The sequence below is a fragment of the Ctenopharyngodon idella genome, chromosome 18, assembly GCF_019924925.1.
Source record: "Ctenopharyngodon idella isolate HZGC_01 chromosome 18, HZGC01, whole genome shotgun sequence".
Classification (NCBI taxonomy): domain Eukaryota; kingdom Metazoa; phylum Chordata; class Actinopteri; order Cypriniformes; family Xenocyprididae; genus Ctenopharyngodon; species Ctenopharyngodon idella.
The window spans coordinates 14,445,021-14,462,735 of record NC_067237.1 but is presented as its reverse complement, the minus strand read 5'-3'; the positions used below and the strand labels follow the sequence as shown (position 1 = coordinate 14,462,735).

The 17,715-nt window shown below is 41.5% G+C and overlaps 2 protein-coding genes across 2 annotated transcripts; one reads left to right on the top strand and one right to left on the bottom strand.

The window, feature by feature from the left end:
• The first annotated feature begins 580 nt into the window (after positions 1–580).
• ulk3 (unc-51 like kinase 3) lies at positions 581–13,676 on the top strand. Its single transcript, XM_051869447.1, has 16 exons — positions 581–920; positions 1,005–1,145; positions 1,230–1,350; positions 1,453–1,548; positions 1,623–1,766; positions 1,977–2,059; positions 2,429–2,584; positions 4,120–4,225; positions 4,301–4,341; positions 4,415–4,517; positions 4,598–4,662; positions 4,754–4,832; positions 6,547–6,587; positions 8,100–8,147; positions 8,225–8,288; positions 9,369–13,676. Exons 1-16 carry the CDS (start codon positions 822–824, stop codon positions 9,383–9,385), a joined length of 1,404 nt encoding a protein of 467 aa, XP_051725407.1. The 5' UTR covers positions 581–821; the 3' UTR covers positions 9,386–13,676.
• Positions 11,759–17,702, bottom strand: si:ch1073-459b3.2 (growth arrest-specific protein 1). Its single transcript, XM_051869449.1, has 2 exons — positions 17,598–17,702; positions 11,759–15,391 (listed from the first exon to the last, which is right to left on the bottom strand). Exon 2 carries the CDS (start codon positions 14,975–14,977, stop codon positions 14,213–14,215), a length of 765 nt encoding a protein of 254 aa, XP_051725409.1. The 5' UTR covers positions 14,978–15,391; positions 17,598–17,702; the 3' UTR covers positions 11,759–14,212.
• Positions 17,703–17,715: the final 13 nt, after the last annotated feature.

Below are 17,715 nucleotides of genomic sequence, written 5' to 3'. Positions count from 1 at the left end.
CGAACAAAAACTATGATTCATCACTATCAAATATATTCGCGCTGATTCTGAATAAAGTAAATGGACGATAATTTACGCCTAAATAATTGCAGTAATAAATTTAAAAAAAACACAAAATGAAGAGTAAAAATCGAGGAATTATTATGCAAACACCTTGTATCCGACCAATCAGACACAACGTCCGCCCATTTTCACACTCTAGTGTTCATGCTGCTTTCCACTCTACCTGCTCCATTCTATTAATATGAGCTGAAGCGCCGCACAGCGCCACCTGCCGACCAGCTGCGACATGACGCTATTTATAACAGCCGCGTGACTCAGAACAGAAATAAACACACTTCAGTCCTTTCATCCCATTTCATCAGTCACTTCATCCCCCAAATAACAGTACAATTATAGAAGCCCATTTATGACACATAAGAAAACAAATCATGCTTTGGTAAATCATAATTAAAACATAAAGTCAATTACGCCATACTAAGTTATTTAAAAATAGAAATTCTGACATAAAGAGTCATAATTATGACAATTGTCGCAGTACCTGATCCGGCCGGCAGGTGTCAGTGATGTGAGCGCGCTTTAGTTTCTGGTGCGTGACGTCAATGCGCGGAAGTAAACAGACCGCTGCGCTTCATGTCAACACGTTTATGAAATGTACAAGATCATCTGATCATATATTAAATCGTTTATGATTATTAATATTTTAAAGTCAACAGTCCGAGGTTGAATCGTACGCTTTAATGGCTCAGATTCAGAGCAGAGGAAACCGCTGTGCTGTAAATATCATTGATTATTGATCGATTGATTGATGCCGGTTCGGGATGGCTGCGGGTTTCGCTCCGCCGAAGCTCAAAGACTTTATTCTCACCGAGAAACTGGGAAGCGGCACATATGCGACAGTTTATAAAGCGTTCAGAAAGGCGAGTGATTATCGATCTCTGATTATATTGTGTGTGTGTTAAAGATGATCTGCATGTTTTGATTGACAGCTCGTGTGATTGCAGACGGACAGCAGGGAGGCGGTGGCTGTGAAGGTGGTCAGTAAGAAAAGTCTCAATAAAACCTCCATGGAGAATCTGCTGACCGAGATTGAGATCCTGAAAACGGTCCGTCATCCTCACATAGTGCAGCTCAAAGACTTCCAGGTACAGATCAAACATTCCCAGCATGCAGTTCTGTGTGTGTTGATGTACTGATCCCAGATCCTCATCCCTGTCTCTGTCTGTCAGTGGGACAGTGATCATATCTATCTGATTCTGGAATGGTGTTCAGGAGGAGATTTGTCCTCTTTTATCCGCAGTCGCCGGATCCTCCCGGAAAGAGTCGCTCGCCGCTGCCTTCAGCAGATGGGTATGAAACACATGAAACAAATGAAACACATGAAACAAACGAGTGATACACACTGAGAAAAGGCCAGTGTAGAAGTGATGGGTGTGTGTGTGTGTGTTTCAGCATGTGCTCTTCAGTTTCTCCATGAGAAGAACATCTCTCATCTGGACCTCAAGCCTCAGAACATTCTGCTGAGTGGAAACGTGTTAAAGCTCGCAGGTAAGACTCGCATGTCGTTTGAACTGCATCTCCACAGGGATAATAGCATGACTGAAGTGTGTGTGTGTGTGTAGACTTTGGTTTTGCGCAGTACATGAGTCCGTGGGATGAGCAGCACGCTCTGAGAGGTTCTCCGCTCTACATGGCTCCAGAGATGGTGTGCCGACGGCATTATGACGCTCGAGTGGATCTGTGGTCCGTCGGGGTCATTCTGTACGGTGAGCTCACGCAACTCTCAGTGAAAGTCAACGATGTTCGCGCTCTAAATATCTTCCTAGGTTTCCACAAAAACTGTTTTCAACATTGATAATAATCATAAATGTTTCTATAAATAAATGAATCTTGGTGAGCAGAAGAGACTCTCTCAAAAGCATTTGAAAATCTGAATGATTGCAAACTTTTGTGTATGTTTGTGTTTCTGAGGGCAGAAGCTTTATTTGGACGAGCTCCGTTTGCCTCGCGCTCGTTCGCTGAACTGGAAGAGAAGATCCGCAGTGAGAAACCCGTCGAGGTGAGACTCGCTGAATACTGGATCCAGTTAAAAAGAGAAGTTGCACTAATGGCTTCGCAAACAAGAACAAATGTAGGGTGGGGCTTGATTTTGTCTGTGGGGAATTGATTGGATGGTTGTGGTTTGCTATTGGTGGATCTCATGTGAGTGACAGGTTGCCCCGCCCTCATCATCAGAGAAGAGATGCTGCAAGAGGGAGGAGAAGATATTCTGATTCAAGATTATCAGGGACATGAATTTAAAACACTGTTAAATCGTTCAGAATAAACACTTAAATATTCCATAAAAATGAGAGCTGTCAATTCTCTCTGTCAGCACTAGATGGTGCCGTTGTGTTAGACAGTGACGTTCCCTGCTCTCTGTGTGCAGCTGCCGTCCGGAGCCAGAGTTTCTCGTGACTGTCGAGACCTGCTGCTGCGGCTGCTCGAGAGAGACCCGGACGCCCGCATCACGTTCCACGAGTTCTTCCTGCATCCCTTCGTGGATCTGGAGCACATGCCGAGCGCCGAGAGCCTCGGGAAGGCTGTGAGTGTGAGATAGTCAGCGCAGATGAAGTCACACTAACACTCACATGTTTATTTTAGTCCTGAAGTGGCGAAACTGCTGCTGCTCGTCGCTGGTGTCAGACCAAACCTGAGCAAATGTGTCACGCAGATGCTGCTCTGCAAACACAGGATTATATTAACAGGCTTGTGTGTTTATTTTAGAGCTGCTTCTGCCGCTGATTTCCTGATTTAATTAGATATTGATTCATGGGCTCTTGATTCAGTTCAGATTTTAAGCAGGCCTTCATTATTTAGTGGTGCTTACGAAGCAAAGCATCATCTTTTGCATACTTCCCAGTTTAAACACCCTAGCAACTGCCTAACAACCACCCAGAGTACCCTAGCAACAGCCTAGCAACCACTCAGAATACCCTGGCAAACACTCAGAATACCTAAGCAACTGCCCAGAACACCCTAACAACTGACTAACAACACCCTCGCAACTATCTACAATACCCTAGCAACTCCTTAGCAACTGCCTGGTGACACCCTAGCAATCACACAAACAACCACATAGCAACATCCTAACAACCACCCAGAACACCCTACCAACTGCCTAGCAACACCATGGCAACTGCCAAACAACACCCCAGCAACTAGTCAAGTCACCTTAATTTATATCATGGCAACCGCCCAGAATACCTTAGCAACTCCATAGCAACCACCTAGAACACTCTAGCAATGCCTTAGCAACACCCCAGCCTAACAACTCCCTAGTGACCACCCAGAACATCCTAGCAACCACATAACAACTTCCTAGCAACTGCCTGGCGACACCCTAGCAATCACACAAACACCCTTGCAACTACATAGCAACATCCTAACAACCACCCAGAACACTCTAGCAACACCTCAGCAACTAGTCAAGTCAAGTTACCTTTATTTATATCATGGCAACCTCCCAGAAAATCTTAACAACTCCCTAGCAACCACCCAGAACACCCTAGCAATGCCCTAGCAACACTCCAGCATAGCAACTCACAAGAAACCAACTAACAACACCCTCGCAACCATCCACAACACCCTAGCAGCTGCCTGGCGATACCCTAGCAATCACACAAACACCCTAGCACCCTAGCAATCACACAAACAACCACATAGCAACATCCCAACAACCACCCAGAACACCCTAGCAACTGCCTAGCAGCACCATGGCAACCATCTAACAACACCCCAGCAACTAGTCAAGTCACCTTTATATATATCATGGCAAGCCACCCAGAACACCATAGCACTGCCCTAGCAACCACCTAGCAACGCCCTAACAACTACCCAAAACACTCTAGCAATGCCTAACAACCATGCATAATACCTTAGTAACTGCCTAATAACACCCTAGCAACCACCCATGCCACCCTAGAAACTGCCTAGCAACAACTGATCAACTGAGTGCTGAGTTCTGCCACAGCAAGCACCACTCACATTTTCTTAAAGTGTATATGTATATTTTCTCTCTCTGTCTCTGAGCTCATATGACAGACATCAGATGTGTGAAGTGGATTATTTGTCTTGTAGAAAGCGCTGGTGATGCAGGCGGTGCAGAAGGACCAGGATGGAGAGCGATCGGCTGCGTTATCTCTCTACTGTAGTGCACTGGAACACTTCGTTCCTGCCATTCACTGTAAGACACAAACGCCTCTGTTCCTCTGATATATGAGTCCGCTGATCTCAGTTCTCACGATCTCTGTGCTTTCAGATGAAACGGACAGACTGAGGAAGGAAGCGCTGAGACAGAAGGTGACTCTAAACACCCGTGAGAACTCTGAGATAATAATCAATTCTTTCTTAAGTGTTCTCTGTTTCCTCTCAGGTGAATCAGTATGTTTCTCGAGCCGAGGAGCTCAAAGCTCTGGTCAGATTGGACAACAAAATCAGTTTTGAGGCGGCGAAATCAACCAGGAACATATTAATAGGTAACCAGTCCCGCACTACTGTAATCAAACACGATAAACCCGCAGTGACCGGTCACGTTCAAATCTTTGGTCTTTCACAGAAATGTCCAGAGATCAGCCCCGTTTACTGGCTGCGCTGGAAGTAGCGTCCACTGCTGTCGCCCGGGTAACTGTTATGATGGCTCATTTGCATATGTGTCATGTGAGCTGCAGTGTTGCATGATGGGTAATGGAGTTGCGATGGGCTGTGTGTGCAGGAGGAGAGCGGTGCGGAGGACTACGACACGCTGGATCTGTACCAGCAGAGTTTGGGCGAGCTGCTGCTGGCGCTGGCGGGTAAAGTTACTTACACATGAAACAGCAGAACGTCCAGATGTGGCGATGGGTCTGTGCCAGGTCAGCGTGTGCGGTACGATCTCGCTGCCATCTGGATCTCGTCAAGATCAGCTCTCAGTGTTATTAAATACTGAAACAAATGAAAACTGTTATCTCTTAAACTACTCAAGGCTGGAGGATGAAGTGAGCTCAGAGAGCGAGACCCTGCTGGATTCACGTTTCACTGCAGGGTTTTTGGCCGTTACGCTCCCGCTGTTGATCTGTCACGCTGCTAACGCCAGCGCCGGCCTAATCAAAACACAGCCGCTCTAGGGCTCGGTGTGCGAGACTCAGGCATCTGCGAGACATAATAAGCCTGGTTGTGAAACGTTTCTCAGTTTGTACTCTTGCTCAGAGAGTGTTATGGTGTGTGCCGAAAGTGAAGCGAATATTCGCATCGCGTAGAGCCTGATTTATACATCTGCCTGGCTCCGCAGCGCACGCTCCTCCCCAAACGGATAAGGCATTTATACTTGACACGCTTGCCATTGTATATTTTCTAAGTATATTCGCGTTTGAAGCGAATATCTCGTTTTTGCGGCAATCGCGTCACGTAATTCGCGTCGCCCTCATCTCGCAAAGTAACAGAAAATGCCGTGCGCACCGCCACGCGAAATGGGTTCCGCCGAAGCCGCAATTACGTCACTTTTGACGTGCGCACCCAAGCAAACTTCGAGTATAAATCTGGCTTTACTCACTCTAGATTACTCACGGGATTACTTGATTTTCTCGTCACTCGCGCAAATAAAAACATCGTGCGATGAGGAGTGTCTTCACCGGGAATCCCGGGCTGTGCTAACTTTGGCTAATGCCAGTGCTGACCAGATCATAGTAATGTAAAACTCATAGCTAGAATCAAGTAAATCCGGGTTCACACTGTGCGATTTTGGCCACGATTTGGTCGTCTGAGACAAATTTTGAGAATCCTAAAAGATTCCTATAATCCTAGGCTAAAATCTGTAAGCTTTGATCGCTAGTTTGACAGCCGATTAATGACCGTTGCGATCAAATTTTACCTCCGTCGAAATTCTCGACGGAGAATTTCAGTGGTGACTAACCATTTCACTGTCGTACAGTCTGATGGAAATGACAGCTGAGATCCCACAGTGTGACGTGAGGATCATGTTCGTACAGTCTGACAAGCAACAATCGTAAAGGACTGTTATAAATCACACAGTGTGCACCCGGCTTAACAGACGCATACTTTAATCACTTACCAGGCCCAACTTCCTCGCATACTTTTCTCCAACTCCTTTTTTTGTCCGGTCTCTGTATGAATAAGAAGTTGTGTCATAAATTTCGGGGTATACAATAATGCTCTCCTCATTTTCTGATACAACCGGACGTGTCAATAAGCTCTTCATTGATTAGTTTGCGCGACAACACGTCATGCGAATTTCCCGCTTGAGTTGAACTTTTTTGAGGCGAATATCGCACATTCACTGCAATCGCATCATGTTATTCACATCGCCCAGTGCGAATTTGCGTCTATTCGTGTCTTTGCATTGTTCATGAATAGATTTGTATGTAATTTATTCATGCAAATAATTAAATTGGCTTTTGGTGTGCACATAGACAGGGTTTGAAGGTTTAATTTTTATCGGCGTTATTGATGTTTAGTGTAACTGTAGTGGACTGAAGTGTGCTGTAGTGTTTCTCTCTCTGTCTCCTCCAGCTGAAGCTCAAGGCCGGCGCAGAGAGCTGCTCCACCTCGAGGTGAGATGATCAGTGTTCATTCTGGATGGGTCAAGCCCTGGATGCAGCACAAAAAATTAACACTTGCCAAATGCGAATAAAAATCGCCGTTGGCGAGTGTTTTTTATGAATTCTAACAATGCATTAAAGTGAACGATGCTCAGGACAGTTGACGGGCCAGCGCTGCATCATCACGAAAGTTTAAGCTTCGACAATTTAATTATTCAAGTGCAAGAAGACGCGAAAGGGAGCTCATTTCGTTACACAACTGAAGCGCGCACCCAGAAAGCTGCATCTCAGACAGTGCGCGAATACTAAACTGAGCTCTGTTTCACATCTTCTTGCAAAATTGTCAAAAAATATCGAGTATCCTAGTACATAGTCAGTTACATCTTAAGTGAACGTAAACAGTTGAGAAAGTAAACGCATGTGCATCAGTATATAGGATCCGTGCATTCGCTCTTAAAGTGACAGCAGCCTAATATTCCTGCTGCTGTCTGTTTAATGTTAATCAAACTACAAAAGACAAAGAGAAAATCACTCGCTGCTCTTGACTGAATAACTTTTGTATCTTTAATAAGTATTAATATATGTTTAATTTATGCAGTGATGACTATGCAGTGTTATTATACGTTTGATTACTTCATTCAGTGTCTCTACCTGAAAACTACTGTTACTTGTCTTTAATATTGTTTTAAATTTATTTTAGTTAGGCTAGTATATCGAAATTTTCGAAATTTTATGGCCAGTAAATTTTCTTATGTCACCGGCCATTGGCAGGTTTGGCAAAAAGTTAGTTTTAGGCCCTGTGAAGATGATGAAGAAGATGATGATGATGATGTCACGGGAAGATTCCCGCCCTGAATCAGGAATCAGTGTTTTGCCAAAGGATTATTATTGGTAATGAAAACTAAAAGCATAAAAAAAATGTTACTTGAATTAATTGAAAGAAAATAAAACTTTGATTTCAGCTAGTTGCCAAGGCAGAATTTCTCATTTTCATTTAGTTTAACTCTATATACTAAAATAACTAAAACTAAAATAAGAATTAATAAAAACTATATATATATATATATATATATATATATAAAAACGCACAAAAAAAATGACAAAAACAACAGAATTACTGAAAACGTTAAAAAAGAAAATGAATACGGTAAAATAAAAAAAATATATATATATATAATTCAAAATATGAATAAAAACTATAATAGTATATAAATGATACTGGCAACACTAACCCTTTTACAATGTGCTGGACGTTTCCTTTCTTCCCTAAACTCGTCCAGATCACATGACCTGTTGTTTTAATGATGTCACCGCTGTGATATTCGGCCCTCAGCTAATAAAAACACCTCCTGCTCCGAGAGAAAACAGACGCTCAGACCTTCACAAACCCTCTCGCTCTCTGAATCAGATGATCCAGTGCTGAACTCCGGTTCAGAGATGATCTCTCAGTCTCTAGATCATCCGGTCACATGATCACTTCTGTCAGTTCTGAGTTGAATATGTCAGTTCTGTTTCTCATTTCAGATCAAGAGTCTGATGAGTCGAGCTGAATACCTCAAAGAGCTGATCAAGGTAAACACCGTCAGTGTCACATGATCGCTGTCATGTTCAGTGTCGTCGCAGAGTCTAAAGCTCACGTGTGTTTGCAGATGCGGGAAACTCAGACGGATGAATCGCTGAAGAAAGACGCCGTTGCTGAATCTGTCAGATCCTGTGAGTACAGATGATATTCATACATCACATGACCTTCAACAGGAAATAAGTTAGAAATATCATTTTTGGGTGAACTAACTGTCATTAATTCCTCTCCCTCATGTCGTTCCACACCCGTAAGACCTTCGTTCACCTTCAGAACACAAATTAAGATATTTTTGATGAAATCCGAGAGGTTTATGACTCGTCCATAGACAGCAATATAATCAACACTTTCAAGGTCCAGAAAGGAACTACAGACATCGTTAAAACAGTCATGTGACTGCAGTGGTTCGACCTTAATGTTATGAAGAGATGAGAATACTTTTTGTGCGCAAAAACAAAACAAAAATAACAACTTTGTTCAACAATCTCTTCTCTTCTGTGTCATTCTCATACGTTGTTTTCGTCCAGCGCTTCCAGGTTCTACGTCAGAACGCCGACTCATTATTGGCCAGCTCCTGCGTCAGCATCACATGCATGCGTCACGTGACCAGCTTTGGCCAATACTGAGCCGGCATTCGGACGTAAACACGGAAGCTTCACTGTGTCACCTGCGTAAGATAATGACACAGAAGAGAAGAGATTGTTGAATAAAGTGGTTATTTTTGTTTTGTTTTTGCGCACAAAAAGTATTCTCGTCTCTTCATAACATTAAGGTTGAACCACTGCAGTCACATGACTGTTTTAACGATGTCTTTAGTACCTTTCTGGACCTTGAAAGTGTTGATTACATTGCTGTCTATGGACGAGTCATAAACCTCTCGGATTTCATCAAATATATCTTAATTTGTGTTCTGAAGATGAACGAAGGTCTTACGGGTGTGGAACGACATGAGGGTGAGGAATTAATGACAGAAATTTCATTTTTGGCTGAACCCTTTAACTTGATTTAAGAATGTTTAGATTTTTGTGCTGGAAAACGGAGGAAGAACATCATTTCTTTGCAATGAACTGAGAATCACTTTTCATTGGATAGCTGGTGATAATAATTCATACTGAGCATATATGTGTAAAACACACTCGCTTCGCTCACACGTGTAGAAACATGTTCACACACACAGATACAGTCTCTGACGTCTCTCTCTCTCTCTCTTTCAGCCTGTTGTTTACAGTGAGCTGCGGGTTCTCGTCATGGCAACAGATGCGGCGTGTCACATGGCCAGAGAATTCCCAGCATCTGATTGGATCCTGGCAGACGTTCAAACTGCTGTTAGTCTCGCTGATTTCATCTGGACGAGATCTGAGATCATTGTACTGAGAAAAAGAGCTTCACACCTGAAAGAACGAGATTCATGACTGTAAAATCACGTCACACACACACACACACACACTTAAAGAAGGGAGTTTTATCTGACGTCTCACTGATGTTTGTGTGTTTCTGATTCCTGATGATTGTGAGATTTATTTATTCACCGTCTGATCTGAATGAAAGCGTTCATCTGTGTTTCTCACTCTCTCCGGGTGAATATTTTCTTGCTTTATGAATTTTTGTTGGCCATAAATTGTCATTTCCTCTCCACATTCCTACAGTAATATAATTCCTCCCCCTGCATTCCTCTTTCCTCTCTGGAATAAATCAGCCTGCAGAAACCATCAGAAGAACAACAACAACTGACGCTTTGCAATAAGGTTCCGTCAGTTAACATGAAAAACACTCATGTTCATGTTAACATTTACTAATACCTGAAATTAAAAGCTTTATCTGTTGATGGTTTAATGGACCGGCGCTGACATGAACAGCAATTGTTTCTCATGTTTAATTCTCATCTGATAGTTTCAATGCAGTCAAATAAACCTCAACTGATCGAGCCAAAAGGACGACACACACACTCAACTAGAACTAGTGACGATTGACTTAACAAATGGCACTAATTACAGGCTTCTTAACCTGAGAGTTCCTGTGGAAAAAAAGGTCAGTGGGATGAATGAATCTCCTCTAGTCTGATCAGATCTGGAGTTTGGTTACTGATCGAGACTCTCGAACACACAATGATGCTGTTGTTGTTCATGCCAGCTCTGTCTGTGACTCCAGCTCGGAGAAGTCATGCCAACTCAACATCAGATCGACTGAGGAAGGACTGTGTGTGTGTGTGTGTGTGTGTGTGTGTGTGTGTGTGTAAAGGAGTGATCCTTCAGAAACACACACACACACACAGCGTCTCCTTACACTGACGTGGCCGTCATGAATAGGACATTGTACCCACAGGACACAATGCTGGCTCTACGATCTGTGTGTGTGAAGTGGGGGTTGAAATCTGGGTCAGTCCTGAAAACAGATAAATGAGGAACGACCCCAGCTCAGTGTCACTCCCGCGGCTCTCCTCCCCCTCCAGCAGCTCCCCTGCTTTTGTTTATTTTGATTTGGTTCCCGGCCGTTCACGAGGGAGGAAAGAGCCTCGGCTGAGCCGCGTACCTTCAGTTAGTCGGGCTCCTGCTCGTTGTTTTCACAGAAAAAGCCAAAAACGAACGACTGCAGACCCTCCGGCATCTGCGGTGCGGCTTTCCACAGACGTTTCCAATTAAACCACAGAATAAAGCGTGCAAACATTACAGTTCTCCACCGAGCAACGGCTGAAGGTTAGATTGAGAATCTGAAGAAACAGAGTTGAAGCAAACGAAAACACTGAAGGGAAGACACTACATGGTAAACATTTGAACTAATAAACACCGTAATTGACTCATTACTTTAGGAATCGCAAACGAGTTTTCCAGAAATGCCAGAGGGGATTTTTGGATATAAACAGACAGAAAACAGACATGTTTTTAGGAGTAAAATGTAGTTTAAATCAGGTGAATGATATATGAACAAGCCTTCAGAATATAGATATGAATAAAAATGTAAAGTTTGGTGTGTGTAAAGCTGCTGAAGTGGAGATTTATGACTCAATCGCAACTTTTTATCTCACAATTCTCACTTCTATTCTCAAAATTGCAAGAAATAAAGTCAGAATTGTGAGTTATAATACATATAAACTCGCAATTCTGACTTTTTTTCCCTCGGAATTGTGAGATATAAACTCACAATTGCATGTTACCCTGACAGCAATATAGTGTCGGCCCAGATCTGGTCCGCATGTAATCCACATGTATCAGATGCGGGCCGGATCTGGGCCGACACTATATTGCTGACTGGGTATGAAGTCAGAATTGCTAGATATAAACTCAATTGCAAGATAAAAAGTCGCAATTATACCTTTTTTATGTTTTATTCAGTGGTGGAAACAAGCTTTTGTAGAAAAGGGTTCTTTAGATCAATAAAATGTTTGTCACACCAAGAATAAAATGGTTGTTTTAAGAGCTGTTCACTCGTTCTTTGGGAACCTAAGTGGTTCTTGTATGGCATCGCTGCTAAAAAACCCTTTATTTTTAAGAGTGAATGGAAGTAAAATTTAGCAGTGCATGAAACACAATGTTTTTGCCTGTAGTGTTTCGCCTTAATAACATCTACGTTCACTGGTTTTGGAAATAAATATTACGTCTTTCAGACATCAGATGACAAATTTACTTTATTTTCAGCATGACTTTTATTTTCTTAAAAATTCCAAAATGCATAAATAAATTCTTTTTCTGTACAAAGTTTGTGAAACTTCAATAGCCTTTATGAATTCAAGAAATATTAAAGCAGAAACTCTACACAAGTACACAGAAAACGCTCAAATCAGACGCATTAACGTCCACTATAAACAGTTAATTATCTTTAACTTAAGTTGCTTTGTATGATTCTCGTCAAATGCAACGATATTAACTGACCTGAAAGAGAAAACTGACCATAGAAGAAGACTGATGTCCGCTACAGCGCTGCTTGTGGCCACATTGAGATTTGCATTCACGTACTTGCATAGAGTGCGCTTCTGATCTTAGAGTTTACATGAACTCATCAGACATTACTAATAATTCATTATATGCAAAGAAAGAAAACTAGAACCACTGAAAACAAATATTAACCTCAACAGTTTCAAGCTTGATGCTGAACTTCAAGAAAGTACAGACAGTTCAGGCACTTGGTGTTGATTTCCAGCATACATGAACAATACTCGAGTCAGATGTGAGCGTGAGAGAGAAAGACCATTTAACAGCATTTGAAGGGCCTCTTCACTTAAATGAAGCACTTGATCCCAAACCGGCTCCTTTCTGTGTCCGCGCTCGGCAAATATTTGAAGTAAGTTGCGAGAACAATGAGAGTAAGAGCTCCGCAAACTCTCGACGCACGTCCACTGTTTGTCTTGAGCCTTACTAAAGAGACACTTCAAGTGCCACAATACGGAGGAAAGGAGGAGAACGTCACGCTGAAATCATAAACACTGCGGAGAGTTCATGTGCCAAACATCCGACTGAGATAATGAGAGCTTGTTCACCGGACAAACATTGCTGCTTCAAGAAGGACTGAAGGCTGAAATAAACTACACGACTGGCCAGATTTTTGCCCCTGATTTGAAGTCGATGAAAGTCAGAGTCAGTCTAAAGATTTTGGGCAGATTAAATGGATGGACTCAGACTTTGAAGTGATTTTTGAGATGATTTTAAAACACTGTTTTCATTTGTTGTGCATCTTGAAGCACATGTTTCAGAGTTTTTGTGTTCAAAACGACTTACAAATCTGTTACGCTCTAAGAAGAAAATGAACCTAAAACAGAACCTCATATGTATAACCTTTGAGGGGTTCCATCATGAGATCATTTGATGCATTTAGTTTTAATTAATTAATTAATTAATTAATTTTGTTTTAACCCTCTGGTGCTCTTCGCGTGTTGCTCAAAAATAACTGATTTTTTATTTCAATGAAATTAAGGTACTATATTTCAGTTCGATAATGTTTTTTATTTAATATTTTGTATTTTTAGGGGATTTTATGGTACTAAATTATATTTACGCTGTAGTTATAATCCATTTATTCACTTTTTGAGACCTGAAAATGAAATTTACAACTTAAACTGTCATAAATTTTGAATGCTTTAGAGCACAAACTTAATTTTGGTCTCTTCTCAAAGACGACATTTTACAGATTATTGCTGAAGTAAAAACTTTAAAAAAGTATAAAATATAAATATAATATTTATATTATAAAATATATATAAAATATATATTTTCAAAAACACGTTTTACTGTAAAACTACAAGAAAATCAAAGCCATAAATCTAAACAAGTTGTGTTCCAAATTTGAGTTTGATATCTCAAAAAATGAGCTTTCAGTAAGAGTTTGTTTTGGCGCAGTACCAAAAGTTTCCACTAAATTCATTCATTTTTGACCACGAGAAGCACGTGTAACTATTTTTTCAGGACCATTTAACCTTTTCGAATCATGTCCATGATTTTTGTGTGTGTGTGTGTGCGTGTTCACATAGCAAGTGTCAAAAGTTTCGTACCATTTCAATGAAGTAAAAAATTCTAAAAAAAAAAAAAGTAAAATTTTTTGGTCAAAAATAACAGAAGAGCACCAGAAGGTTAATTCATTTTTAATTGTAATCAAATTTTATGAATTAAGCAGCTCATAAACATGCTTTATCGGTAGAAAAAATGAAATAACCAATTAAGTATGCAATAATTTAAGACATTTCTCCTTTAAAATTGAGTCGAGAACACTAGTTTTATATAGAACCACACTGAACCTTTTTTGGTCACACTTTATTTTGATGGTCCACTTTAGACATTCTACTGACTATAAGTAACTTTGCAACTAAATGTACACTTATTCTAACCTGAACATAACAGTCTACTGATACTCTAATGAGAGTGAGTTGACATGGAGTTGCAAACTTACTTAAAGTTAGTAGAATGTTTAAAGTTGACAATCAAAATAAAGTGTAACCCTTTTTTTCTGAGTGATCCTTTAGTGCATGATGCCATTTTTTCTCATAACCACATGCAAAGTTGTCCAGTATAAGTGTTTTGAAGTCGTGTAGTGTATTCCAGCCTTACATGTTTTCACTCAATCATCCTCCAGTTTAAAGTGTGTGAAGCGCAGTCAGAGCGAACAGCAAAACTACCTGCTGAGAAAGAGTCAAGGCACTGGACATCACCGCGTCAGCGTCCGTCACCTCGCTCCCCGGCTTCAGCTCATAATCCTCATCCTCGTATAAATCATCCGTCCCGTCGTGGTCAAAGGAGACGCCGTGGTCTCCTATAGAACACAGTTTGACCATGTTCTGTTTGACCACCTCACAGAACGGCCTCTCCAGACCGTCACACACGCACTGGTTGAGCAGGACGCCGTTCGGCAGGAACAGCAGCTGCTCTATGGTTGATCTGCAGCGGGACGAACACTTCCTCCCGTTGAACAGCTGTCCGCAGTGGGACAGGTACGCGGTGAGCGCCGACTGACAGCTGGGCTCGTCCTCACAGCGCTGGCGCGCCTCGGTGCAACCGATCCCGTCGGCGCCGCCGGGATGCGTCCGCGGCAGGCAGGGCTCGATGGCCCGTTTGGCCCGCAGGCACTCGGCGTCCGTCCCGCAGGCGCAGGTCTCCAGGTGCGCCCCGCCGGCGGTCTGGTTGAGGCGGATGAGCGCGCTGATGCAGTGGCTCGGACACTGGCGCCGGGTCCCGCGGATGTTCCCGTCGCACGCCGTCAGGTACTGGTTATACGCGAGCTCACAGTCGTGCTCTTCGTGACATCTGACCAGCGCCTGCCAGCAAACCAGCTGCGCGTCCAGCGTCATCAGAAACGACAGGATCAGTGCGAAGCTGCTCTCCATGTCTGAACTCACACGCATGCGAGCGTCCGTCCAGCGCTCATGCACTTCCAGAGAAACGTGAGAGAAATAATCAGCATTGCGCTGCAAAAGTTCAGGGTTGGTTTCAGCAAGAAGGCATCACAGAAAAGACTCCAGAAGACAGTTATCCGTGCGATCTGTTGCATTTCGTCCTCTGTGTACGGACAGATCCTCCTCTGTTTGGGGTTTTCATGTTGTTTGGAGTGTTTTCTGCTCTCTGAGTCCTGCTACGGCTGCATGCTGCATGTCTTTGTCCCTCCGGCTCTTTCACGCTCGGCTGCGCATTTACACACGGCGACCCCTCCTCCAAAACTACACCTCCCTCCTGCTCCTCTCTTCATTACGCATTCTGTTGTTCTATTGGTTGTAAACGCGGGATTCCATAGTAACGCTGTTTTTGGCAAAGCTCACCTCCTGTACGGGATAAATAAAATGTTTATAAATTTCATGAAGCCGGCGAGCTGTGTGGTCTCTCTCTCTCTCTGCATGAGATTACAAAACCCCTTCGGGAGAGAGAGAGAGAGAGAGAGAGAGAGAGAGAGAGACATTCCTCTGTTGGAAGCTCAACATCTGCAAACCACTTCTTCAATTTAAAGCGCAGAAAAACAAATCTGTTTCTCTTTAGCACGAACCCAGGAACAAGCCCCTGTATAAACCGACGCAAACCTGGTGGGTTTTCAGCCCCCGTTCCTCTCGGCCTCTTTTGGGGTGTTTTAATCGCGCCCTGGTGGAAAAGAAAAGGGCCACAAAAGTGTTTTCTGGACCGTTTCACCCTCTTTGTGTCCGACTGGCCATGCAGTAGCCCAGAGGCCCGTCAATAGAGAGACTTTCCACAACAATATATTTTAGTGCTCTGTCCTTTCATAGCGCACTTGAGATCAGCGATTCTCTGCCATTCAGATGGAAAACGCTCTGATTGGAGTGGAAAAACTATGCAAAACCACAACCATCCCTGGAGTCTGTTACAGAACAAAGCTGGCATAGAGGGAAGAGCGTGTAGGAATGACCGGGGCTAGTTGTCACAAAGTCTTCAAACTGATAACTATAAAGATAAAGTAACTGTGAGCCGGAAAACAACACATGATTATTATCTGTTGTGTGGAAGCCCATTTCTGCCACGTTAAAAAAAAAATCATGCTTTGGTAACTCATAACTAATGACATTAAAAGTCATAATTATAACATAAAAAGTCAAAATGATGACACAAAAATATCAAAATTATGACATAAAATGTCAATTACGACACAAAAATATCAAAATTGATATAAAAAAAATCATAATTATGAAATAAAAAGTCAAAATTATGACATAAAAAGTCATAATTGTAACAAAAATTCAAAGTTATGACAGTCAAAATTATGACAAGTTGAAATTATGACATAAATTGAAATTATGTCACAAAAAGTCGAAAGTATGACAAGAGGAAATTGACTTGTCATAATTATAACAAAATATCAAAATCATGTCAAAATTATGACGTCTGAATTGACAAAAAGTCGAAATGTCATAAAAAGTCAAAATTACGACATAAAAAGTCATAATTTAACAAATCGAAATAATGACAGCATAACTAACAAAAATCTAAATTATGACAAAAAGTCAAAATTATGACAAAAATCGAAATAATGATGTCATAACTATGACAAACATTTAAATTATGACAAAAAGTCAATTATGACAGTCAAAGTTGACATAAGAAATTATAATTATGACATAAGAAGTCAAAATTATGAAAAGTCAAAATTGACAAAAAGTCGAAATGATGACAAATCAAAATTATGACAGTTATAATTATGTCATAAAGTCATAATTATAACAAAAAATCTAAATTATGACAGTCAAAATTCACAAGTCAGAACTGACAAAAAGTCAAAATTGTCATAAAAAGTCAAAATTATGACATAAATCGAAATAATGACCTCATAACTATGACACAAAAATCAAAATTATGACAAAAAGTCAAAATTGACATAAGAAATCATAATTATGACAAGTCGAAATTGACAAAAAGTCAAATTTATGACAAAAAGTCAAAATTATGAGATTGAAATTGAGATAAAAATATTGAAATTATGACTTTTTGTCATAATTTCAACATTTTATGTCATAATTATGATTTACAAGCACGATTTTTTTTTTATCTTATGTGGTGTCAATGTGCTTCTATAATGTTAATTTTAAAATTTCTGTCTGGAAATCCCAAATTCTCCAAATCAAAATCCCAATATCATCCTATTTTTGTAAAAATCTCTCCCTGCTCTAGCCTGTACCATCTGAACAGTGTCTGGAGCTCAGTATTACCTGCACCTCTTTATGATGAACGGCTTGTGCTCCTCATTTGTAAAGTGATTTGGATAAAAGCGTCTGCTAAATGAACAGATGTAAATGAAACACCACAGATCAGAATCAGTGCGGTAAAATACACTAAATCACAGCTGGGTAGTTGACATGACAAACAGCTCCTGCAGTGCAACATCTGAAACAGTTTTAAACATTTATATTTGTTGGTTAACTGCTGCACATGCAGTTTTTAAAATGAGAAAATGTCCCACTGCAGGACTATTGAACTTCAAAACAGCTAAAAAGTGATTAAAACACTTTTGTTACGTCAACTACCCACCTATAAAGCTTCCTCATGAGAGGTGAAAGTGTGTCAGTGAAGAGTTCACTCTGACGTTCATGTCCGATGTCTCCATCTAGCGGTCAGATACGGCACTGCAGCGCTGCGAAGACATCAC

Excerpts from the sequence above, each read along its gene's own strand:
- ulk3 (XM_051869447.1), top strand. The coding sequence starts at position 822 with ATGGCTGCGGGTTTCGCTCCGCCGAAGCTCAAAGACTTTATTCTCACC. Across the intron at positions 4,226-4,300 it reads CTTCGTTCCTGCCATTCACT|ATGAAACGGACAGACTGAGG; the intron begins GTAAGACACAAA and ends CTGTGCTTTCAG. Across the intron at positions 4,663-4,753 it reads CGTCCACTGCTGTCGCCCGG|GAGGAGAGCGGTGCGGAGGA; the intron begins GTAACTGTTATG and ends CTGTGTGTGCAG.
- si:ch1073-459b3.2 (XM_051869449.1), bottom strand. The coding sequence starts at position 14,977 with ATGCGTGTGAGTTCAGACATGGAGAGCAGCTTCGCACTGATCCTGTCG.